Here is a 25,539-nt window from a genome sequence, read left to right on the forward strand (position 1 = left end):
AAATGAACTGTGGCCCATTGTCGCTAACAAGTTGTTCAGGATAACCAAATCTTGCACAAACCTCACCCAGACATTCGTTTGTTCTCACCAAGGACGTAATCTTCATAAAGGTGACTTCAGGCCATTTCCAGTGCGCATCTACCACAATGCAAAACATTCATCCTTTGAATGGTTTAGCATAATCTATATCAACACTTTGCAATGACCCTTCTGCCAATCCCATGGGCATAATGGCGCTAATGGTGGCAGGTTGAGCCTTGCACAAACTGAGCCCTGGCCACCAAAAATACTATCTCCTGTCGACTTCCTTAATCCTTACTATCCATAATGGCCTTCCTGAAATTGGTTTGGGACACATTTACTCATTCCCCAAAGATAACTTATGGCTTCAACTCTGGGTTTCTACCCATAGTCTTGCCACAAGGTACCATGTTCATAACTTTTGACAGTAGTGGATTATGTTCGGTATAACGTGTCCTGTGGTTACAGAAGTGTTATCAACTTCTTCGAAATAGAAAATAGTACCACTCGAACTATTAATTGACAACTTGTTCAGTAAAGGTCATCTGGAGAGTCCATCAGCATTTTATTGCGGACACATGTGTTGACAACAGCAATGCCCATCTCTGCTTCTACCTCATTGCTGGAGATGGAATACCGGTGTGCGGCCCACAAATCATTGTCAGTGGTTGATGGTCCATTAGTAAATTAAATTTTCTTCCATATGGGTATTGGGAACAACTTTTGATTCCGAAAATGATGCCAAGAACTTCCTTCCCTAACTGTGCATAGTTCATTTCTTCTTTATTCAGGGATCTTGGTGCAAATGCTTCTTTTCAGCACTGGGCATTATGTGAGAAACCAATGCTCCCACTCCATAAGGTGATATGTCGCCAGCCTGTTGCAAGGGTAACTGTGGATCAAAGCGTGTCAGGACCTCTGGTTTTAGTACCGTCTCGTTGGCTTTACGAAGGAGTGATCTAACCATTTCCATTTCTTGTTCTGACACAATAAGTTGTGTTAAGGCTTGAGAATAGTTGCTAGATTAGGGTAAACATTCCAGAATAATTTAATAACCCCAAAAGCAATCAAAGTCAATTTACGTTTTGAGGTGCAGGTTTCCGTTATGGCTTTTACTTCTGAAGATGATTTGTGCAGTCCCTTTGAATCTAGGATGTGCCCTAGGTATTCAATAGAAGATTTCACATTTATCCTTCTGTACTTAGAACATAGAACATAGAACATTACAGCGCAGTACAGGCCCTTCAGCCCACGATGTTGTGCCGTCCTGTGAAACCCCTCTAAAGTCCATATGCCTATCCAATGACAATTTGAATGCGTTTAGTGTTGGCGAGTCCACTACTGTTGCAGGCAGGGCATTCCACGCCCTTACTACTCTGAGTAAAGAACCTACCTCTGACATCTGTCCTATATCTATCTCCCCTCAATTTAAAGCTATGTCCCCTCATGCTGGACATCACCGTCCGAGGAAAAAGGCTCTCAATGTCCACCCTATCTAATCCTCTGATCATCTTGTATGCCTCAATTAAGTCACCTCTTAACCTTCTTCTCTCTAATGAAAACAGCCTCAAGTCCTTCAGCCTTTCCTCATATGATCTTCCCATCATACCAGGCAACATCCTTGTAAATCTCCTCTGTACCCTTTCCAATGCTTCCACATTCTTCCTATAATGTGGCGACCAGAACTGCACACAATACTCCAAATGCGGCCGCACCAGAGTTTTGTACAACTGCAACATGACCTCATGGCTCCGAAACTCAATTCCTCTACCAATAAAAGCTAACACACCGTACGCCTTCTTAACAACCTTCTCAACCTGGGTGGCAACTTTCAGGGATCTATGGACATGGACACCGAGATCTCTCTGCTCGTCCACACTACCAAGAATCTTACCATTAGCCCAGTACTCTGTCTTTCTGTTATTCCTTCCAAAATGAATCACCTCACACTTTTCTGCATTAAACTCCATTTGCCACCTGTCAGCCCAGCTCTGCAGCTTATCTATGTCCCTCTGTAACTTGTAACATCCTTCTGCACTGTCCACAACTCCACCGACTTTAGTGTCATCTGCAAATTTACTCACCCATCCTTCTACGCCCTCCTCCAGGTCATTTATAAAAATGACAAACAGCAGCGGCCCCAAAACAGATCCTTATCGTACACCACTAGTAACTGGACACCAGTCAGAACATTTCCCATCAACCACCACCCTTTGTCTTCTATTGGCTAGCCAATTTCTGATCCAAACTGCTAAATCACCCTGAATCCCATGACTTTGTATTTTCTGCAATAGCCGACCGTGGGGAACCTTATCAAAGCTTTACTGAAATCCATATACACCACATCAACTGCTTTACCCTCATCCACCTGTTTGGTCACCTTCTCGAAGAACTCAATGAGGTTTGTGAGGCACGACCTACCCTTCACAAAACCATGTTGACTATCTCTAATCAAATTATTCCTTTCCAGATGATTATACATCCTATCTCTTATAAACCTTTCCAAGACTTTTCCCACAACAGAAGTAAGGCTCACTGGTTTATAATTACCGGGGTTATCTCTACTACCCTTCTTGAACAAGGGGACAACATTTGCTATCCTCCAGTCTTCTGGCACTATTCCTGTATACAAAGATGACTTAAAGATCAAAGCCAAAGGCTCAGCAATCTCCTCCCTAGCTTCCCAAAGAATCCTAGGATAAATCCCATCCGGCCTGGGGACTTATCTATTTTCACACTATTTTCACATCGCTAACACCTCCTCCTTATAAACCTCAAGCCCTTCTAGTCTAGTAGCCTGTATCTCAGTATTCTCCTCGACAACTTTGTCTTTTTCCTGTGTGAATACAGACGAAAAATACTCATTTAGCACCTCTCCTATCTCCTCAGACTCCACGCACAACTTCCCACTACTGTCCTTGACTGGCCCTACTCTACCTTAGTCATTCTTTTATTCCTGACATATCTATAAAAAGCTTTAGGGTTATCCTTGATCCTACCTGCCAAAGACTTCTCATGTCCTCGCTTGGCTCTTCTTAGCTCTCTCTTTAGAGCCTTCCTAGCTAACTTGTAACTCTCAAGCGCCCTAACTGAACCATCACGTCTCATCTTTACATAAGCCTCCTTCTTCCTCTGTTTCAACTGCTTTAGAAACCCATGGTTCCCTCGCTCGACCACTTCCTCCCTGCCTAACAGGTATATACTTATCAAGGACACGCAGTAGCTGTTCCTTGAACATGCTCCTCATTTCCATTGTGTCCATCCCCTGCAGTTTTCCTCTCCAGGCGATGCATCCTAAGTCTTGCCTCATCGCATCATAATTGCCTTTCCCCCAGCAATAACTCTTGCCCTGCGGTATATACCTATCCCTTTCCATCGCTAAAGTAAACTTAATCGAATTGTGGTCACTATCACCAAAGTGCTCACCTACCTCCAAGTCTAATACCTGTCCTGGTTCATTACCCAGTACCAAATCCAATATGGCCTCGCCTCTTGTTGGCCTATCTACATACTGCATTAGGAAACCCTCCTGCACACATTGGACAAAAACGGACCCATCTAAAGTACTCGAATTATAGTGTTTCCAGTCAATATTTGGAAAGCTAAAGTCCCCCTGTTACTTTCACTCCTATCCAGAATCATCTTTGCAATCCTTTCCTCTACATCTCTGGAACTTTTCGGAGGCCTATAGAAAAGCCCTAACAGGGTGACCTCTCCTTTCCTGTTTCTTAACTCAGCCCATACTACCTCAGTATTCGAGTCCTCATCAAATGTCCTCTCAGTCACCGGAATACTGTCCTTGACTAACATTGCCACCCCTCCCCCTCTCTTACCACCTTCCCTGAGCTTACTGAAATATCTAAACCCCGGCACCTGCAACAACCATTCCTCGCTCTGCTCTATCCATGTCTCCGAAATGGCCACAACATCGAAGTCCCAGGTACTAACCCATGCCGCAAGCTCACCCACCTTATTCCGGATGCTCCTGGCATTGAAGTAGACGCACTTTAAACCACCTTCCTTCCTGCCGGTACACTCCTGCAACTTTGAAACCTTCCTCATGACCTCACTACCCTCAGCTTCTTGTGTACTGGAGCTACAATTCAGGTTCCCAATCCCCAGCTGAACTAGTTTAAACCCTCCCGAAGAGCATTAGTAAACCCACCCCCCCCCCCCCCCCCCCCAGGATATTAGTACCCCTCTGGTCCAGGTGTACACCATCCCGTTTGTAGAGGTCCCACCTACCCCAGAATGAGCCCCAATTGTCCAGGAATCTGAAACCCTCCCTCCTGCACCATCCCTGCAGCCACGTGTTCAACTGCTCTCTCTCCCTTGTAGCCCATAATCTTCTAGTCCCTGGAGTGCAGCATCTAAATTTGATGATGCTCTTCTTCATTCCTTCCAGTAACAGATATTCACTTTTCCCGCCGGCAGCTCAACTACACCCGTGGGTTTCCCTGTGGCGTTGGGTTGCTTCAATGGGAAATCCCATTAACAAGCAGTGGGAGTATAAGCTTGACTAAGGTAAACTTTACTGAAATGCTGGCCTCCAGTCAACCCAATAAATAAATCATAAATGAAGGGTAGAGAATACAGCTCTGGATACAGTACCGGATTGATAGTGACTTTAAAATTACCACATATACTTACCAAACCATCTTTCATCATCATGGGTACAATCGGTGTGGCCAAATCTCGTACATTAATGGGTCCAAGGACCCAATTCTTGACCCGCCTCTCTGATTCTGCCTCGAATTTAGGCCTGATGACATACGCCACTGATTTAATGGCCACTCTGCGTCCGAAAAGCAGCAATTAAATCACGCCGATAGTTATCTTTTCTACCCAGCTTTTATGTTTGGACACCCCAAATAGCTTTCCGCATTTGTGTTTACTTTGTGGGCTTGTGAAAAAAAACGATACTTGAAATGCCGTCCTGTTTAAAAATAACAATTGATCTTATAAAAGCTCCAATGCATTCACTCTGTCAGGCGCGGCAGTTTTCATCACCTGTGTATTGCATTGCAGGTAGAACATGGCAAATGAAAGTCAAGGAAATTCGTACCAAGATGGAAGAGAACATTTACCAACCCACAGCAGTGTTAATCTCTGGGCTGGATGAAACTGCATGTGAGAGATATTCCTTTTTAACTATTATCTGTTCTGCCTTTCCAGTTTATCGTGGAGCGAAGGGCCTGTACTGTGCTGTAGTGTTCTATGTTCTATGTTCTAAACAACTCAAACCCCCTGCTGGCACCCTATGCCTTCTTAACAACCCTATCAACCTGGGTGGCAGCTTTGAGGGATCGATGTACGTGGAATCCAAGATCCCTCTGTTCCTCCACACTTCCAAGAATCCTGCCTCTAACCCTGTATTCAGCATTCAAATTGAACCTTCCAAAATGAATCACTTCACATTTACCGAGGTTGAACTCCATCTGCCACTTCTCAGCCCAGCTCCGCCTCCTGCCACTGTCCTGTTGTAACCTGCAACAGCCCTCAACACTATCTACGACACCCCCAACCTTTGTGCCATCGGCAAACTTACTGACCCACCCTTCCACTTCCTCATCCAAGTCACTTATAAAAACCACAAAGAGCAGAGGTTTGAGGCCGCGATCGGAATCCAACAGATGTGGACTGCCCCATATCACCCGGCCTCAAACGGGTTTGCCGAACGGGCAGTCCATACCATCCAAAGGGCCATGAAGAACCGACCACGGGATCTTGGGAGAAGTGACTGGCCCGCTTCCTTTTCAGTTACCAGGTGAACCCTCATGCCACCACGGGAGGGGCACTGGCAGAGTTACTGATGGGAAGTGGCTCAGGTCTCGCCTTAGCCTCTGAATTCCGGACATAGGTGCTCAGATCCGCCAGCGACAGGACTGCTTTGTGATGGGCACTGGTCGGCGCACACAGCTGCATGACTTCAAGCCAGGAGACGCTGGTGCCACATGGATCCTGGGCGGTGGTGCTCCGGGCTACTGGTCCGTTTTCCTATTCGGTCTGGGCACATGATATGAAGCCTTGTCAGTGATGCAGATGCAGAGCCAGGGTCTACTGGAGGGGGTATCAGCAACCATCCAGCGCCTACAGGTGCAGTTCGAGTAGTCCAACCGCTTGCTGGGGCAGGCCAACACCGAACGGGTGGCAGCCACGGTGGTCAAGGCCAGGGTCAGGATGTCCAAGGCCCCGGGAATATTGTGTGGGCGGTGGCTGAGGCTCAGGTCTGGACAGCCATGTCACAGGCAGCCATGTACCAGGGCCACATGAATATTGCTGCGGCGCTCCAGTGCACGGCCCAGACACAAAAGGCAGTGGCTGCGGGCATTGGGAGCATTTGCCTGGTGCTGTCTGACCTGAGCCAGAGGGACCTGGCACGGTCACTGAATGACATGGCATGGTTACTGAGCGACGTGGAGCGGTCGCACAGGGGCGTGGCACAGTCGCAGAGTGATATGATACAGTCCTGTGGCACAGTTCCTGTGCTCCATGGCCGCTAACATAGCCCGGTTGAGACGAGAGCGGGCTTCCTGAATTGGCAGCGCCAGGTGAGAGCAGAGCTCCCAGTGATTATACCGGTCACGCCCTGATCACAAGGAGTAACCCAGAGGCAATTGGGCACCCTAGGGAGGGGGCCCGTGCTTCTGACTCCCATAGTGGAGGTGCAGGAACACCGCAGTGCCTTTGAAATCCACCGCGGCCACCACCTGTTCAGTGCTGGCCTGGATATCACACATTGCCTCTGAAACTGCTCCCACCTGTTGCTGGCGCATCCAATGGTCAGCGGGCAGAACAAGATAGCACCATGCCACCAGTGACACCCGTATGACTTCCGGACTCATACCGGCCCGGTTGCTCCAGAGGGCTGCCTCCAGGGATATATGATGCTGGGCAGGCTGGTCTCCCAGTGGCCAGGCAGCTTAGATGGCGAACCTAGTGGTGATTAGGTTGTCCCACGTGGGTCAGCCCAAGCGCACAAGTCATCCCCCGCTATTTCCCTTGGCCCTGGCAGATGCCCCCAGCCAGTAGCAAAACTGTCAGCATACTCTTACGCCTTTGGAAACTTTTCGGCATTGGATTATTTTCCCTACTGTTTTCACAGAAAATGACAAAGTCAAAATATTGAGAGTCAAAGAAAATATTCTAAAAATTATCTGAATACATGGTCATAAATAATTGACGTTTCTAATACGAATGGACAAACTAGATTTAGATACTTACCAATGGGAAGCACAGCTAAAGTTGTCACTTTATGTGCTTGGTGATGTCAATCTTGCCCTGCTCCAAGGCTGTACTTCTGGCTGCAGCAGTTGACAGATTTTAATGAGGACACTTTCGCAAAGTACAAATATCTGATATGCTTTTTCTCATTGAGTTTGAGGCTGAGGCATTCTCCCCAAATAGCCTGGTTGATTATAGTGTCCTGCTGCAAGCTCTCTTCCCCCTCTTCCTTCTCTCTTTTCCAACACCTTGTCCTTCTCTGTGTCCTGCTCATTCAGTCGTCTAAGGGGCCGCACTTAGGGGCTACTACACACCTGTTTATGGGGCAAGTGGTTTGTGCAGAATCCTTTAAGTCAGAACAAAGCTCTTCAGCACATCTTACAATACTCCCTGTAAACCTTAGCAACTTTAAACACCTCGAGAAACCACTAAACAGTTTCATAATCGCAAGAATAGCTGGAAGAAATCAATCAACAACAACCTGAAAGTAGTCAATAGTCCCTTTAAACAATGCTGGTGAATGGAGTTCCTTCCAGCTGTGCGAGGTGAATAGTGTGTTTGGCGGTGTTGAGTTGCACGCAGATTAATGTCACAATATGGTTACTGTGCTGTGGATTGCTCCAGTGGATGTTCGTGTATTTGTGCTCATCAAAATGGCATCCATTGCAACAGAAATGCCTGTGCATCCCATGGACACTATTCTGGAGGCAAATCGGCACTTGCAACACCAGAAACAAGCACTAATGAACTGAATTTCATGGCCTATTTGTCTCTCAAATTCTCATCTTCAATCACACACAGTCCAGGTGTGAGTTCTCTCACATCTATATTTTTCACAGTTAATGAGCATTTTTGGCTGTTGAAGAAAAAACCAACCATTAACTTCCAGTATTTGGATTTCTTATATGACCACACCACATAAATGAACGTCAAACATGGTTTACCCTAAAACTAACAAAGAGGAAACTGCACAAAAACAGTCACTAGTTTGTAAGTGCCTGCAACAGCTGTAAAATATTTGGTCTCCTCCCTCGGCTCATTCAAATCCACTGAAGGTGGGAGTGTTACTGACAGAAGTCGATCTGTTCCAAATGAAAATAATAATGCATCAGTTTTAGCAATTGTGCAAATATTACTTCTTACTAAAATAAATTTTCCTGTAAATTTTCATCTAGGGCTGTTCAACCTTCGAGGGAACGACATTCCATACAATCCTTTTTTTCAATCTTACACACTGTTGACTGCAGACTTCATCAGGTTTGTTTATCCCACAACATAATTAATTTCAACTTGTACTAAAAAAACCAAAAAGCAGTAACTATCTTTGGAAACTCAGTAAAGCCCAAATTGAAGTATGTTTTCCTGGATTATCGATCAATTAAAAATTGGGGCAACCTCTGGAGTTAATTGTCAAGGGTGAAATGAATTTTCTTTTGGAGAAGCGTGGCGACACGCTAGCACAGTTGTTAGTACTGTTGCTTCACAGCACCAGGGTCCCAAGTTCGAATCCGTCTTGGGTCACTGCCTGTGCGGAGTCTGCACGTTCTCCCCGTGTCTGCGTGGGATTCCTCTGGGTGCTCCAGTTTCCTCCCACAAGCCCCAAAAGATGTGCTTGTCAGATGAATTGGACATTCTGAATTCCCCCACGGTGTACCTGAACAGTCGCCATAGTGTGGTGTCCAGGTGCTTTTCACAGTAACTTCACTGCAGTGTTAATATAAGCCGACTTGTGACACTAATAAAGACTAATCAAGTGAGTAAGTGCAGGACAGCCAAAGTGTATTTAAGGCAAATCATATCTGACTAACCTGACTGACGTCTTTGAGGAAATAATGATGGTGATGGAAGAAATGCTGAAGATGTTGCATGTGTAGATTTTCAAAAGGCATTTGATGAGGATCAGTTATCCATACAGTAGAGACACTTGGTAAATTGGGTACAAAACTGGCTCAAGGGTAGGAGGCAGAAAGTAGTGGTGAACAGTTTGACTGGAGAAGTATGCAGTGGGATCCCCAGAGGGCATTATTAGTACCATTACTTTCTTCATTATGTACATGAGCTTGGGTATAGTGAGTACAATTTAGAAGTTTGTGGATGATACAAAACTTGACAATGTAGTAAATAATGAACATACTAGTAGCAGACTTCAAGCGAATATATAGAGTGATGAATTGGGCTAATGAACAGTCAATGAAGTTTATTGCAGGTAACTGTGAAGTGTTTAACTTTAGAAGAAACTGCTTGGAAAGGCAGTGCAATCTAAATAGTATTACTGAGGGTGGTGCAAGATCAGGGAAACCTCAGAGCACATATTCACAAATCGTTGAAGATGGCACCAGAATTTGATAAGGTAGTCCTCAAAGGGGAAAGCAGCCTACGGTCACCTGGGACTATGGCGATTCTACCGTACCTCGGAACAGAACTGATCTCATCCTCAGCTAGGGTACGATAAGGGGAAATCAGCTCGGTGTTCTGTTCCTGCTGCTGCTAGAAAGTGTGTGTGTGCGTATGGACACTGAGTGAGGTCAGCATCAGGCTCCGCTGTAGAGCCACCTATGGAAAGATTGGATTGGATTGGATTGGATTTGTTTATTGTCACGTGTACCGAGATACAGTGAAAAGTATTTTTCTGCGAGCAGCTCAACAGATCATTAAGTACATGGGAAGAAAAGGGAATAAAAGAAAATACATAATAGGGCAACACAAGATATACAATGTAACTACATAAGCACCGGCATCGGATGAAGCATACAGGTGTAGTGTTAATGAGGCCAGTCCATTAGAGGGTCATTTAGGAGTCTGGTGATAGTGGGGAAGAAGCTGTTTTTGAGACTGTTCGTGCGTGTTCTCAGACTTCTGTATCTCCTGCCCGGTGGAAGAAGTTGGAAAAGTGAGTAAGCTGGGTGGGAGGGATCTTTGATTATGCTGCTCACTTTCCCCAGGCAGCGGGAGTTGTAGATGGAGTCAATGGATGGGAGGCAGGTTTGTGTGATGGACTGGGCGGTGTTCATGACTCTCTGAAGCTTCTTGCGGTCCTGGGCCGAGCAGTTGCCATACCAGGCTGTGATGCAGCCCGATAGGATGCTTTCTATGGTGCATCTGTAAAAGTTGGTAAGGGTTAATGTGGACATGCCGAATTTCCTTAGTTTCCTGAGGAAGTACAGGCGCTGTTGTGCTTTCTTGGTGGCAGCGTCGACGTGGGTGGACCAGGACAGATTTTTGGCGACGTGCAGCCCGAGGAATTTGAAACTGCTAACCATCTCCAACTCGGCCCTGTTGATGCTGACAGGGGTGTGTACAGTACTTTGCTTCCTGAAGTCAATGACCAGTTCTTTAGTTTTGCTGGCATTGAGGGAGAGATTGTTGTCATTACACCACTCCACTAGGTTCTCTAACTCCCTCCTGTATTCTGACTCATCATTATTCGAGATCTGGCCCACTATGTTCGTATCGTCAGCAAACTTGTAGATGAAGTTGGAACCAAGTTTTGCCACGCAGTCGTGTGTGTACAGGGAGCAGTGTAGGGGGCTAAGTATGCAGCCTTGCAGGGCCCCGGTATTCAGGACTATTGTGGAGGAGGTGTTGTTGTTCATTCTTACTGATTGTGGTCTGTTGGTCAGAAAATCGAGGATCCAGTTGCAGAATGGGGAGCCAAGTCCTAGGTTTTGGAGCTTTGATATGATCTTGGCTGGGACTATGGTGTTGAAGGCAGAGCTGTAGTTAATACATAGGAGTCTGATGTAGGAGTCCTTGTTTTTGAGAAGCTCTGAGGATGTGTAGGGCCAGGGCAATGGTGTCTGATGTGGACCGGTTGCAACGGTATGCGAATTGCAGTGGGTCAAGGCGCTCTGGGAGTATGGAGGTGATGCACTTCATGATCAACCTCTCGAAGCACTTCATTACGACTGAAGTCAGGGCCACCAGACGGTAGTCATTGAGGCACGTTGTCTGGTTTTTCTTGGGCACCGGTATGATGGTGGTCTTCTTGAAGCAGGTGGGGATCTCGGAGTGGAGCAGGGGCAGGTTAAAGATGTCTACGAACTCCTCTGCCAGCTGGTCCGCGCAGGCCCTGAGTGCACGACCAGGGATCTGGTCCAGGCCCATCGCCTTCCGAGGGTTCACTTTCAGGAAGGCCGATCTGACTTCGGAAGCTGTGATGGTGGGTATGGGTGAGTTATGGGCTGCTGGGGCACTCGACAGCGGCTTGTTGGTTACCTTCTCGAACCGATCATAGAATGCATTGAGTTCATTGGGAAAGGTGCGTTGCTGCCAGAGATACTGCTCGGTTTGCGTTGTAGCCCGTTATGTTGTTTAGTCCTTGCCACAGCCTCCGAGAGTCTGTCTGTGACTCTAGCTTGGTTTGATATTCTCTCTTGGCATCTCGGATGGCTTTGCAGAGGTTGTACCTGGATTTCTTGTATAGGACAGTGTCGTCTGTCTTGAACGCCTCAGACCTGTTCTTCAGTAGGGAGTCAATCTCGCGATTGAGCCATGGTTTCCGGTTGGGGAACGTACGTACTGCTTTCTTTGGCACACATTTGGCAACAATCTGGCAACAATCACTAAACTGACACGTGAAGAATGAGTCGCGCTGCGGGCAGGCAGGGACCAGGGGGGCCCGGAGAGGCGAGCCGGTCGGGCGCCGGGGCCCGGGGGTGGGGGGAGCCGGGGTCCGGGAGCGGGGGAAGCAGGGCCGCTGCGGGCAGGCAGGGACCAGGGGGGCCCGGAGAGGCGAGCCGGTCGGGCGCCGGGGCCCGGGGGCGGGGGGAAGAAACGTGCGCGGCGGGCAGGCAGAGGCCTGGAGGGGCCGGGGAGGTGCGCATGTCGGCCGGCGGGGCGCGAGTCGGGAGCAGCTGGAGGGGCCCTGGAGGAGAGAGGGAGGCACACAGGCCGTTTGCAGAGGCCTGGAGGAGGGGGGGGAGAGTGCTGTGCAGCTTCCAGAAACGCTGCAGCCAGCGTTTTGGCCTGGCAGACCGTGGAGTAGTGGCCCTTCTTCCCGCAGCTCTTACAGAGGGCGGAGCGGGCTGGGCAGCGCGAGCGAGGGTGCTTAGCGTACCCACAAAAGTAGCAGTGGGGCCCCGCGGATTTATCGGGTCGCCCCGCGGCACAAGCCTGAGGGAGGCCGGGAGCGGTGGGTAGCTGGTGGGAAGCGTGCCAGGAGGCGGCCTGGCCAGGGTCATAGGTGCGAGCGCTTAGATCTGCGACCTCCAGGGAGGCGGAGAGAGTCAGCGTCTCCGTTAAACTGAGTTCGTCTCTTTCCAGCATCCGCTGGCGGATCAGGGGAGACAGCATCCCAGCCACGTAAGCGTCTCTGACGAGTAGCTCCATGTGCTCTGTAGCGGACACCGCTTCACAGGCGCAACCTCTCCCCAGGGCACAGAGGGCCCGGGCGTATTGGTCTAGAGACTCACCGGGGACCTGCTTTCTGGTGGCCAGCAGATGTCGAGCGAATACCCTGTTGATCGGTTGGATGAATTGTCCTTTTAGCTTTTGTATAGCGTCATCATAATCTGTTTCGTCTTCGATTATTGAGTAAGCGTCAATACCCACGCTGGAGTGGAGGACGTGCAGCTTCTGTGCCCCGGTGGGGGGGGTGGTTGTAGATGCTAGGAACCCTTCGAGGCAAGTCAGCCAGAGTTTGAAAAGTTCTGTAGAGTTCGGAGTTTGCGGGCTGATGCGGAGGCATTCGGGCTTGATGCGGAACTCCATCTTCAAAGTTGTAGTTAATTAAATTGATGCACCATCGATTGCACGTGAGGCGAGTGATTTACCAAAGTCAGGCTTTAATTAACTAGAACACAGCCTGGCGATCGTCTACAGTGGAAAGGGACGATCGTCAGGCTTCTGAGCATTTATACCTCGTTGATAGAGGCGTGGTTAACTCAGCCTCTCGGCCAATCGGTCGAGAGACACATGACCGACCAGGGCCAATGGTAAGCCGACGTTCTGGCCCAATGGCCGACGAGTATGCAGATCATATCATCACACACACATTTGGCAACAATCTGGCAACAATCACTAAACTGACACGTGAAGAATAATCACTTAGGCAACAAGCTGCTCAGCATCCCTGGAACTGTACCTCAGTGAGTCTCAGTATTTTCAGGAGAAAAGTGGAAGGGGAATAGAAGTTTGAACAAAATGGACAATATTCTTACTCTACGAAATTTGCACTTCAAAAATAATCAGGTTAAACATTGCTTTAGTATTTAATATAAACTGCTATTTTACTCATGTTGGATTTTGATCACGTTCCAATTAACACCAATGTAGTGTCTTTATCACAGTCAACAATTTCTATCCACTTAGTCCAATCATATAACCACTGCCAGCTGAATGGGCACATGTAAGCACTTATGATAGTCTCATTGGTGCCTTAATCTACCTTTCTGAAACAATGCCATCTGCTGCAACTTGACTAACAGACAGACAGCCTTACTAATTGGCACAGCTCTTCCCATAACTGTGAAGGTTGCAACAGTCTTCACATTTTATTCAGCAGGACCCTTCCTTCCAACTAAAGCTGGCACCTGGCAGATAAACCAGTCGGCAGCTCATACTCACATAAAGCAAATGACTGATGCCATGATTGCCAAAGCAGACACCTTTAGCCCGTTCTATGTGCAAAGGATACACCAATTGGGGAAAATACAGAACTCTGACCGTGTGGAAAAATTCCCGAGAGTTCAGGGTGTTATAAATAGAACCTATATGACCATCTGTTAGCTCGAATAAATATATTCATAGATAGGGGTGCCACAATTCGAATATTCAGGTAGTTTGTGACCACGGGAATGTGATCCTTCAGGTAGTGTCCATTATCCTGCAAGTCCCAAGACATTATAAATACATCTAAAACCACGATGCTGTGCATTATTCGATGATTACAGGAAATTTGTGAATTGAGCCATGGAGATCCAGGCTGATATTCCCAGATTGAAACCCCTACATAGCAGCAGAATACTAGTAAAATTAGGCCAATGCACCACGCAAGTTACTGCTGAATTTAAATTAGGATGCTAATCTGTGTCCATCCTTCTCTCAAAAAAATTTAACTGGCCATTTACCTCATTGGTGTTTATGGGATCTTGCTCTGTGTAAATTGGACCCCATGTTTTCCAGCTTATTACTGCACTTCAAGTGATGGCAATTAGCTATGAAAAGCTTTGGAATACACTGAAGATATAAACTCTTCCTATTGCACAGAATCCTAATCAACAAACTCCATCAAACCAGAAGAAAAAAAGATTAATAGTTATGTTCATTCCTTTGATACTAGTTCTGTGCTCACACTTTCCATTCCTCACTCATGGGGCGAAATTCTCCGACACCCAGCAGGGTCGGAGAATCGCCCAGGGCCGCCGAAAATCCTGCCCCCGCCGTGGCAGAGATTCTACGCCACCCGGGAATTGGCGGGAGCGGGAAACGCGCCGCACTGAGAGGCAAGCCCCCTGCGGTGATTCTCCGGCCCGCGATGGGCCGAAGTCCCGCCGCTGGGAGGGCTCTCCCGCCGCCGAGGTTTGAACCACCTCTGGAGGTGGCCGGATCGGCGGCGCAAGCGGGCCCCCGGGGTCCTGGGGGAGCGGGGGGCAATCGGACCACGGGGGGTGCCTCCACGGTGGCCAGGCCCGCGATCGGGGCCCAATGCAGGCGTCAAAGGCCGCTGGTGCCGGTTTTGGCACCAGTCGGCGTGGTGCCAACAGCTCCGGCGCGGGCCTAGCCCCTCAATGTGAGGGCTTGGCCCCCAAAGGTGCAGAGAATTCCGCACTTTTGGGGAGGCCCGACGCCGGAGTGGTTGGCGCCACTCCGCTACGCCGGGACCCCCCGCCCCGCCAGGTAGGGGTGAATCCCGCCCAAGGTGTGTATTTGTGACTAATACCCTCCTGAGTGCAACAACCATCTTTCATTGCAGTGGTTCAATAGTTAGCACTGCTGCCTCACAGCACCAGAGACCCAGGTTTGATTCCAGTTTTGGGTGACTACCTATGTGGAGTTTGGACTTTCTCCCCGTGTCTGCGTGGGTTTCCTCCATGTGCTTTGATTTCCTCCCATGGTTGAAGGATGTGTAACTTAGGTAGATTGGCCATGATCAGGGATGGAGAGGGGGATTGGGCCTAAGTGAAGTGCTCTTTTGGAGGGTTAGCGCAGACCCGATGGGCAGAATGGCCTCCTTCTGCACTATAGGAATTCTAAGGATTGGATGAAATTAGGTTGTGAAATTGTGCTGGAATGCTTGTGGCTTTGAAACCCCGATTGCAGGATTATGGGATGTCTCTGCAACAACAGGAACAATGGGCCCAATCTATCGGCCTCGCCGTGCCCGACTCGGGATGCAATGACGTCGGTAAATCTCTTGTGAGGCCTCTTGCAAGATTTACCGGCCTTGTCACGCCTCGCGAGATTAAACGAGATCTCATGAGGCGTCACGATCTAGATCCCACCCATTGATGTCAGGATCCATATTTTCATATTCAAGTGAGCAATTAATTTTCCTTGAATATGTCTACGCTGGATCTACCCAGCGCCCGGGACCTAATAGCTTCACCTCGGAGACCCCAAGCGGGTATCGTTTAGCACTGGTTTCCACAAATGTGAACCGGGAATACCAGCACTTGTGGGGGGTCTCCCAGGATATCAGAGGCCCCTGGCTGGTCAGGCTCTGGGCAGGATGGTACCCTGGAACCCCAGATGGCACAGGTGGTGCTGCCAGGCTGGCAGGGGCACTGCCAGGGTGCCAGGCTGGCAATGCAAAGGTAGCTAGGTGGCATCTTGCCTGTGCCTGGGATTCGGCCCGGGGGGTGCCCTGCCCTTATGTGGTGGGGTGCAGGGGGCTCGATGAGTTGCTCAATGCAGGGGGCTTATTGGTGAGTTGGGATATTGGGGCGGGCCAGAGGCTGAGGTGGGGGTTCCAGAGATCGGGACAGCATTTAAAAATGTAGTGGCTGCCAATGCTTATCCATAGTGTATCCCTTCATCAATCATTTGAGGGCAAGGTTGGAGCTGGTTAACAGACAGATATTGAGAGGAAAATCATCACTTTGGACATTCTAAATTCTCCCTCTGTGCACCCGAACAGGCGCCGGAGTGTGGCAACTCGGGGATTTTCACAGTCACTTCATTGCGGTGTTAATATAAACCTACTTAGAACATAGAACATAGAACAGTACAGCAGGAACAGGCCCTTCGGCCCTCGATGTTGTGCCGAGCAATGATCACCCTACTCAAACCCACGTATCCACCCTATACCAGTAACCCAACAACCCCCCCCTTAACCTTACTTTTTAGGACACTACGGGCAATTTAGCATGGTCAATCCACCTAACCCGCACATCTTTGGACTGTGGGAGGAAACCGGAGCACCCGGAGGAAACCCACGCACACACGGGGAGGACGTGCAGACTCCGCACAGACAGTGACCCAGCCGGGAACCAAACCTGGGACCCTGGAGCTGTGAAGCATTTATGCTAACCACCATGCTACCGTGCTGCCCAACTTGTGACGATAAAGATAAAGATTATTATTATTATTATTATTAACCCTCCTCCTGACATATTCCCTGCTCCTGTTGGATCATCCGTGTGATCTGCCTGATAGCAGTTCATATAGTCTTTCCCAAATAAGCTGAGCCTAAAATAACTGCTGCGTTCGCAAACAATTCATATATTCCCGCAGCAACAGTCTTCTGTAAATGGATACCCACGGACTCAGTGTCCCTCAGCCTTCAGTGTTGGGCCCATAATTGTTCACAATTTACATAGATGATTTGGAGTTGGGAACCAAGTGCAATGTGTCCAAGTTTGCACACGAAACTAAGATAAGTGGTAAAGCAAAAAGTGCAGAGCATACCGGATGTCTGAAGAGGGATTTGGATAGGTTAAGTGAATGGGCTAGGGTCTGGCAGATGGAATACAATGTTGACAAATGTGAGGTTATCCATTTTGGTAGGAATAACCGCAAAAGGGATTATTATTTAAATGATAAAATATTAAAACATGCTGCTGTGCAGAGGGATCTGGGTGTGCTAGTGCATGAGTCGCAAAAAGTTGGTTTACAGGTGCAACAGGTGATTAAGAAGGCAAATGGAGTTTTGTCCTTCATTGCTAGAGGGATGGATTTTACGACAAAGGAGGTTATGCTGCAATTGTATACGGTGTTAGTGAGGCCACACCTGGAGTATTGTGTTTAGTTTTGGTTTCCTTACATGAGAAAGGACATACTGGTGCTGGAGGGTGTGCAGAGGAGATTCACTAGGTTAATCCCAGAGTTGGGGGGGTTGGATTACGAGGAGAGGTTGAGTAGACTGGGACTGTACTCATTGGAATTTAGAAGGATGCGGGGGTATCTTACAGAAACATATAAAATTATGAAGGGAATAGATAGGATAGATGTGGGTAGGTTGTTTCCACTGGCGGGCGAAAGCAGAACTAGGGGGCATAGCCTCAAAATAAGGGGAAGTAGATTTAGTACTGAGTTTAGGAGGAACTTCTTCACCCAAAGGGTTGTGAATCTATGGAATTCCTTGTCCAGTGAAGCGGTTGAGGCTCCTTCATTAAATGTTTTTAAGGTAAAGATAGATAGTTTTTTGAAGAATAAAGGGATTAAGGGTTATGGTGTTCGGGCCGGAAAGTGGAGCTGAGTCCACAAAAGATCTCATTGAACGGCAGAGCAGGCTCGAGGGGCCAGATGGCCTACTCCTGCTCCTAGTTCTTATGTTCTTCTGACTCCCTGCCACAAATCACAATGATTGCGAGATTGTTCTGCAGTTGCTCACTATCCAAATAGCACTGTATTGTAGTTACATGTAACTGTTAATAGTCTGAAAATTAAGGAAATTGGCTTGCTTACTTAGAAGAAAAAGTTGCAATAATTGACAATTGAAATATTCCTATTTTTGTCTCTTTCTGGATATTTTTGTTAACCTGGCCTCACCACTCTGTTTCAAATTCAGATTTTGAGCACAGGACTGTCGAAGCATACCTGTCTGGCTTACCCATTCCTGCTTAGCTGAGGGCATGTGACATCTTATTGTTCATCCAAGCACAGTTAATGCAGAAAGTATTAGGTCAGCTTCAATCAGCCTCTTCCTAACAAGCCTGCATCATGACTGTTATAATAATACTCATTATTAGTGTCACAAGTAGGCTTTTATTAACACCGCAATGAAGTTGCTGTGGAAAGCCCCTAGTCGCCACATTCCAGCGCCTGCGGGTACACTGAGGGAGAATTCAGAATGTCAAAATCACCTAAGAACAGGTCTTTCGGGACTTGAGGGAGGAAACCGGAGCACCCGGAGGAAACCCACACAGACACGGGGAGAACGTGCAGACTCCGCACAGACAGTGACCCAAGCCGAGAATCAAATCTGGGTCCCAGTGAAGCAACTGTGCTTGCTGTTGACCCTCCTCTCAGTACAGGCAAGGCAGCAAAATAAGCTAATCGCTGCTTTGAATATTCAGAAGAGTAAATGATTCCTGTTTCTAAATTATAACATTATCTCTGTGAATATCCCACTGCCAGCAGGAAAAGAGAATCCCAACGGCCAAAGAATTCTGATCCATATATACGCTACATGATATTTAAATTGGGTTGTTAAACCCAAGTATCATAATGTAGTTATCGATAAAACAAAAACATACAAGGGGCTGGATTCTCCGATTCTGAGACTAAGTGCTGACGCCGGTGTGGGAGTGGTGGCATCTTACGACCGAAAAAATGGTGCAAAATGGCCACCGATCGTCCGTCTGGAGGGGGGCTAGCAGGCACGCAGCGTAAAGCCCCTGGCTCTAGCTGCAGATACGGCCAGATAATTGCCGAGTCCGTGGCCGTGCATGCGCATGGGGGCGGCCTGCAGCGGCCTTGCCATGCAACATGGTGCTGGCCTGCCAAATAGTCACCCACTTTGGCTCGGCTCGCCAGCCCCAGACCACCCCCTACCCGTGCCCCCAGCCCCCACCAAAGCCCCGCCAAAGCCCTGTCTGCCCGCGGCTAGGCTCCCCCACCGACTTTGGCAGCGATGGACTTGGTCCGCAGGTGCCATGCCGAGTTCCCCCAGCTAAAAACTACATGTGACTGACGCCATTGGGAACTCGGCCCTCGGCCCATCGGGGGCGGAGCATCGGGGGAGATCCTCAGGTAATGTCCTGAGGCCGTCCCGACAGCATGCGGCAAACTCAGAGTACGCCGTTTTGGAGAGGGCGGCGCCAAAGCAGCACCGCCACCCCGATATCAGCACCAATGGGGATTGTCCAGCCGATTGCCGAACGCGATTTCAGCGTCGGAGACCGGAGAACCCACCCAAGGTATTGTAAACTACATGCATGTTGTAATTCTGACTGGTGAACAATAATGAATGGTGTATCCTGTCCATATGTATGCATTAATGACCAGGTTGTTTGTGAATGAATCACGACTGCCTGCAGACATTAAGGCAAACTTGAACACAGGTTGCAACACGGCTGAGTGTGTTCAACTGAAGGCCTACAGCGATATCCGGAAGAATCTGCAGGAATACGCCAAAGGGAATGTCACAATCTGGATCGGTCAGGAATACACAACCCATGGTGTCTATGGAGTCATTCCTGAGGTAAATTCAGAATTTTGTAACACAATCTTTCTAATTCCTGTCTCCTCAGTTAAAAAAAAATCAAGACCCTCTGATCAGTTTCCTGCACCCAATCTTGTGTTAAAATAAGAAAATTGAGAAAACAATATGCTTCTGCAATCATTACAGTGAGATCTGTCTCCACTACACTTTTCAACTTTGGCAATGTCCTAACGAATGGGTCCCATATTTTTCCTGTCTGTCCCCCCATAATCTTCGACCCCTTGTCAGTCAATGGCCTGTTAACTCAGCCTTGCACATATTCAGTGACCCAATCTCCAATATGTCTGCCCCAGAAGAAACTGCTCCTCTGTCTTCAATGGGAAAACCCTTATTTTGAAATTGTGCCCCCCAACGTCAGGATTGGGAGTGCAGTGGGAAGCACCCTTGTCTCTGGGTTCACGTCCCACACCAGGACTTGATGGCCAAGAAAGGTTCATTCACAATGTGTCCGAACAGGTTGACCTTCAACCACTAAATGCTGCCAGCACCACCACCAATGGCAGGTGGTGAGAGCTGGAGAGATTTCTGGTCAGCTCAGAGGAGGAGGGGAGCGGAGAGCAAAGGGCAAGGATGTTCTTGGGGGTGGGCGATGCCTCTAATGGGCTCAGGTTACCCAAAGGCACCCCTGCAGCCTCCTAACATTCACCATAAGGCCGTGGATATGATACTTCCTGGAATGTATTGTCAGTGTGCACTTGGAACACTAAAGTAGAAAATCCCAGTTGTCAGGTATATCGAACAATGTTGAATCACCATTGCAGGTCATGACATCACATTATCTTGATATACAGTGAAGCTGTGCTATGTCTACTTATCAACACAAGTTTAAAGTGCTTGATGGATAATGTTTTGGTCGGAAAGTATAATATATACACAACCACATTATTCGATAAAAGCCTTGTACACTCGACTTTCGCAGAATTTGGAGAACAAGCACAGAAAACATCTTACTGTTCACACATACCAGACTGACAGATCACTGTGCAGTTAGTACAAACTGACAGCCACAAATGAAGTACCATTATTTATTGTGCAATGCTCACAGCTGCAGGTCAGTACCAAGAGCAAGAAATATGTTCATTGTTGTTCCATTTCTTTGTCAGGTCAGAGGTTAAACTCTGCAAGGGAAAAAAATATTGGATTGTAATGTAATAATTGTTCCAAATTATATTGGATTGTAATGTAATAATTGTTCGAAATAAGATCACACAAGAGCGGAGACTGCACGTTCTCCCCGTGTCTGCATGGCTTTCTTCCGGATGCTCCGATTTCCTCCCACAAATTACGAAAGACTTGTGCTTGTTAAGGGAATTGGACATTCTGAATTCTCCCTCTGTGTACCCGAACAGGCGCCGGAATGTGGTGACTATGGCATTTTCACAGTAACTTCATTGCAGTGTTAATATAATCCAACTTGTGACACTAATAAAGATTATTATCAATGTTTGAGTTCAGACAGGACGTAGGACAAAGTGTTGAGGAAATTAGTTTCTTGTATAAGAATTATGAACATGTGTCTGCGAAGGGTAGGCCTCAAGCTCAAGTATTGATTTATTTTTCCATTCTTTTCAGTCAAAATTGCTTATTGACAGATATTCCCCAGTACAAGTCACCAAATCTATTAAGGATAGCACAGAACAGAAAGGACTGAAAGCAGCACATGTGAGTATACAAACAGCACCTATGAGAGGGACAGGCAGAAATCCACAGATGCTGTGACTGGAAATGGTAAAAGATGGAGTTTCATGTGATACGTTTGTTATACTGATTGATAACCAGTGCAAATTGATTCCTTATTGTTAGCAGAGCTAAAAAGGCCCATTTTATAATAATGGAGACAGATTTTAAAACATAGCTACATGTTAAAGAAAAATAAGTTGTATTAGCAAAGTACCTTGCATGAGTTAATGTCCCAAAGTACTTTACATCTTTTATGTATAAAAGTTATATGGGATTGTTTACTTTCAATGCTCTATCTTGGGCAATGCAGCACTCCATCAGTAATACACTGAGGTATCAGCCTAGAGTATGTGCTCAAATGGGGCTGCACTAAATGCCTGCACAAAAAAATAACCTGAACAAGTTGTTAGTCCTCTTGTGGCTTTATGACAGGCCAACAGGCTAGTTAATTTATACAATGGTGATATATAAAACTGATATCCTCCAGGGGAAAGATTTGTACAAACAGTGCAAATGACTGCAACCAGGTTTCTGCTACTAAATGACATGTACACCTCTACAGGCGATACACCCAGCCGTTGCAGTATTATCAAGAAAAACCCCAGTGATTATGTGAAATATACCTTCCTGTACCCTCACTATCTGAAAAAAGAGCAATATAAGATCATTCTTAGTACTATTTTTAAATTATTTCATTAATCCATTCACATGAAAATTCCCATATGCACCTTTTAATGCTTAATAACATTGTTAAATTACTGTTAAGCTAACAGGTAGGAAGTTGATATGGCAGGAGGAAGCATTTAAAGGATTGAAAATGCCAAATATTCGCACCCAAAGCTGAGATTGGTAATAGTGATTACATTACTGGTTAAGGTAAAGTTATGTGTGGTCATGATGATAATGTGCATGTCGAGGACATTGGTGGGTCGGTGATATGTGGGTTTAACACAGTATTTGCTTTTACAACTGCTGTTTTGTCAGGTGCGTGATGCAGTTGCTGTCATACGTTACTTGGTATGGCTGGAAAAGGAGGTTCCAACAGGAAGAGTGACGGAACTCTCAGGTGCACACTATTTAAACAATTTACGCAGGTACAAAATTTACATAAAGTTTGCATGAAGGCGCATGATATGTACACAGGCCAATGGTCATTCTGATGATAGTGGATTCAGCTCAAACACAATTTACCAGAATTTTGTATTACCCAGGCAGTATTTTCAAAACAAAACCCATTGTATCAATTATTAACCTTCACGCTCCAGATATATTAAATATTTCAACACTGTATTATAAAATATAGTATTAAATGCACAGGAAAAGTTTAAATGTAGGACTTGTAAAAGCTTAATGAGATTACTTTGTTAATTTATTTTACAATAAAAAAAGTAATACCTCAGCTAAAATTGTGAGAAATGCTTTATGTACTAATTAAACAATCATAGATTAACATTCATACAATGAGATTTCAAAGCCAGAGTTCACTGATGTTGTATATTAATTTCAACGTTCATTCTTTTCTTCATGTTGTTGCTAAATTTTGATTATGTTCAAATGTTTCAGATTACTCAGTTCAAACTACCACATTGGTGGCAAAATTCCAATGTCAAGTCAGACAGATATCCCCTCTTGTGATTTTTAAAGGAGTCTTGTACTTATTCAAATTGCCATTTTAAAACTTAACCAAACTGCCATTTTAAATCTTGTAAAAGGGGCATCCCTCTAGGAATTACCAGTGTTTCACTTTCTCCCTTGTATGCTTTAAAATTTCTTAACACTGGCAACAATAAAATGCATATCACCTTTTAGTCTATAGGGCAGCACGGTGGCCTAGTGGTTAGCACAACCGCCTCACGGCGCTGAGGTCCCAGGTTCGATCCCGGCTCTGGGTCACTGTCTGTGTGGAGTTTGCACATTCTCCCCGTGTCTACGTGGGTTTCACCCCCACAACCCAAAAATGTGCAGAGTAGGTGGATTGGCCACGCTAAATTGCCCCTTAATTGGAAAAAATAATTGGGTAATCTAAATTTATTTAAAAAACTTTTAGTCTATAAGTATCTACACAGAACTCTGTGCTTTGTGTTAGTTATCCTGATGAAGTCCACAACTATCACACATCAGACTTGCTCATCAGAAGTTTCTCAATCTAGGGGCGGGTTCTCCGACCCCCCAGGGGGTTGGAAAATCGCCCGGGGTCGACGTCAATCCCGCCCCTGCCATGTCCCGCATTCTCCGCCCCCTGAGATTCGGCGGGGGCGGGAATTGCACCGCGCCGGTTGGCGGCCCCCCGCGGCGATTCTCCGGCCCGCGATGGGCCAAACTCCCGCCGCTGACAGGCCTCTCCCGCCAGCGTGGATTAAACCACCTACCTGACCGGTGGGATTGGTGGTGCGGGCGGGCTCCGGGGTCCTTTGTGGGGGGGGGGGGGGGGCGCGGGGCGGTCTGACCCCAGAGGGGGTGCCCCCACGGTGGCCTGGCCCGCGGTGGGGGGCCCACCGATCGGCGGGCGGGCCTATGCCATGGGGGCACTGTTTTTCCTCCTCCACCATGGTGAAGGCCTGCAGCCGCTAATGCTCCGGCCATGCGCAGACTTATGCCGGCCGACGAAGTCCTTTCAGCCCCGGCTGGCGTGGCACCAAAGGCTGTTCACGCCAGCCGGCAGAGTGGGAACCACTCCGGCGCGGGACTAGCCCCTCAATGTGAGGGCTTGGTCCCTAAAGGTGCGGAGAATTCCTAAAGGTGCGGAGAATTCCGCACCTTTGGGGCGGCCCAACACCGGAGTGGTTCACGCCACTCCGACACGCCGGGACCCCCCGCCCCGCCGGGTAGGGGAGAATCCCGGAGCAGGTCCACATATGAGGGGTTTTGGCAATGAGGCATATGTCATCCTTTAACTAACTTCCCTTCAAGTGTGCTCAATGTTGGGTCAATGTCCGCCACAGCCCTTTCTTTATAAGACCATAAGACGTTGGAGCAGAAGCAAGCCATTCGGCCCATCGAGTCTGCTCCACCATTCAATGAGATCATGGCTGATCTGGTATGATAACCCTCAACTCCACTTTCCTGCCTTGTCCCCACCTTGATTCCCTTACTAATTGCCCATTTTACCACAGATTAATATTGCACTTTGATCCTGTATGTCACATATGGGTTCAACAAAGTGTTTCCAATAAAAAATGCTGAATTATGAAGTACTGTTGGACACATGTCTTCAGTGAAGAGGTTGCACATTTCAAATCTAATTTAAAATTGAAGGTGTCTTTACCTCGCATTGTGGGAAGAAATTCCAAAGAAATGAACGTACACCAATTATTTTATTGAGCCATTGTAATAACTAAGATAAATCATTCCTCTTATTAGTTGAAATGTGGTCATTTGTTTCTCTGGAAGTAGAGCTAAAGACTGATGTGAATGCAAAAGACTTTGTTACAGAATCCTCAAACTATCACTTTATTGTGCAATGTTTCTTTTCTTTCATTTCTAAAACAAAACACACCTTTGGGATGACTGAGTCATAATGAGAGTCTTTTTGAATATTAATGATGTGTCTAAAATATTAGAACCACTGCACCTTTCATTAACAATATCAGCCCAGATTAGCAATATTAGTGGTCAAATATTCCTATGTCTCCTGCCTTAATACAGATTTATTTTAGATGAAGGAACCACCAGTTAAAATAGTGGACCGAGGGATGCCACTGGAACAGTTGCAGCATTTGACAATTGCTATTACCAACAACAATTTCCAACTCACTAATGTATAGAAATATTATTTATTGTATGAGCCTCTCAAGAAAGCAATCAGGAATATATTGAACCAGTTGAGGAATATGTTTTCGTATGTTTTTACAGGGAGCAAAAGTTTTCCAAAGGTCCCAGCTTCGAGACCATTTCTGGCAGTGGTTTGAATGCAGCTCTTGCTCATTACAGGTCAGTGTATAGAACAGTGGGCCCCATGAAGTAAAAGTCAGTCAAGATAAGCAAATAGCTGATCTTACTGACATTTCTCA

At 47.0% G+C, this 25,539-nt stretch overlaps 1 protein-coding gene across 4 annotated transcripts in view; it reads left to right on the forward strand.

The window, feature by feature from the left end:
* xpnpep2 (X-prolyl aminopeptidase (aminopeptidase P) 2, membrane-bound) overlaps positions 1-25,539 on the forward strand; it is a 118,343-nt gene that overhangs the window by 53,236 nt on the left and 39,568 nt on the right. For all 4 annotated transcript variants that reach the window (XM_038776065.1, XM_038776067.1, XM_038776066.1 and 1 more), the window contains 6 exons: positions 5,050-5,151; positions 8,421-8,502; positions 19,633-19,828; positions 21,422-21,511; positions 22,514-22,623; positions 25,382-25,459. In XM_038776065.1, coding sequence (XP_038631993.1) covers positions 5,050-5,151; positions 8,421-8,502; positions 19,633-19,828; positions 21,422-21,511; positions 22,514-22,623; positions 25,382-25,459 — 658 coding nt within the window. The remainder of the gene's footprint in view (positions 1-5,049; positions 5,152-8,420; positions 8,503-19,632; positions 19,829-21,421; positions 21,512-22,513; positions 22,624-25,381; positions 25,460-25,539) is intronic.

Source organism: Scyliorhinus canicula, chromosome 17 (assembly GCF_902713615.1).
Source record: "Scyliorhinus canicula chromosome 17, sScyCan1.1, whole genome shotgun sequence".
NCBI classification, from domain to species: Eukaryota; Metazoa; Chordata; class Chondrichthyes; order Carcharhiniformes; family Scyliorhinidae; genus Scyliorhinus; species Scyliorhinus canicula.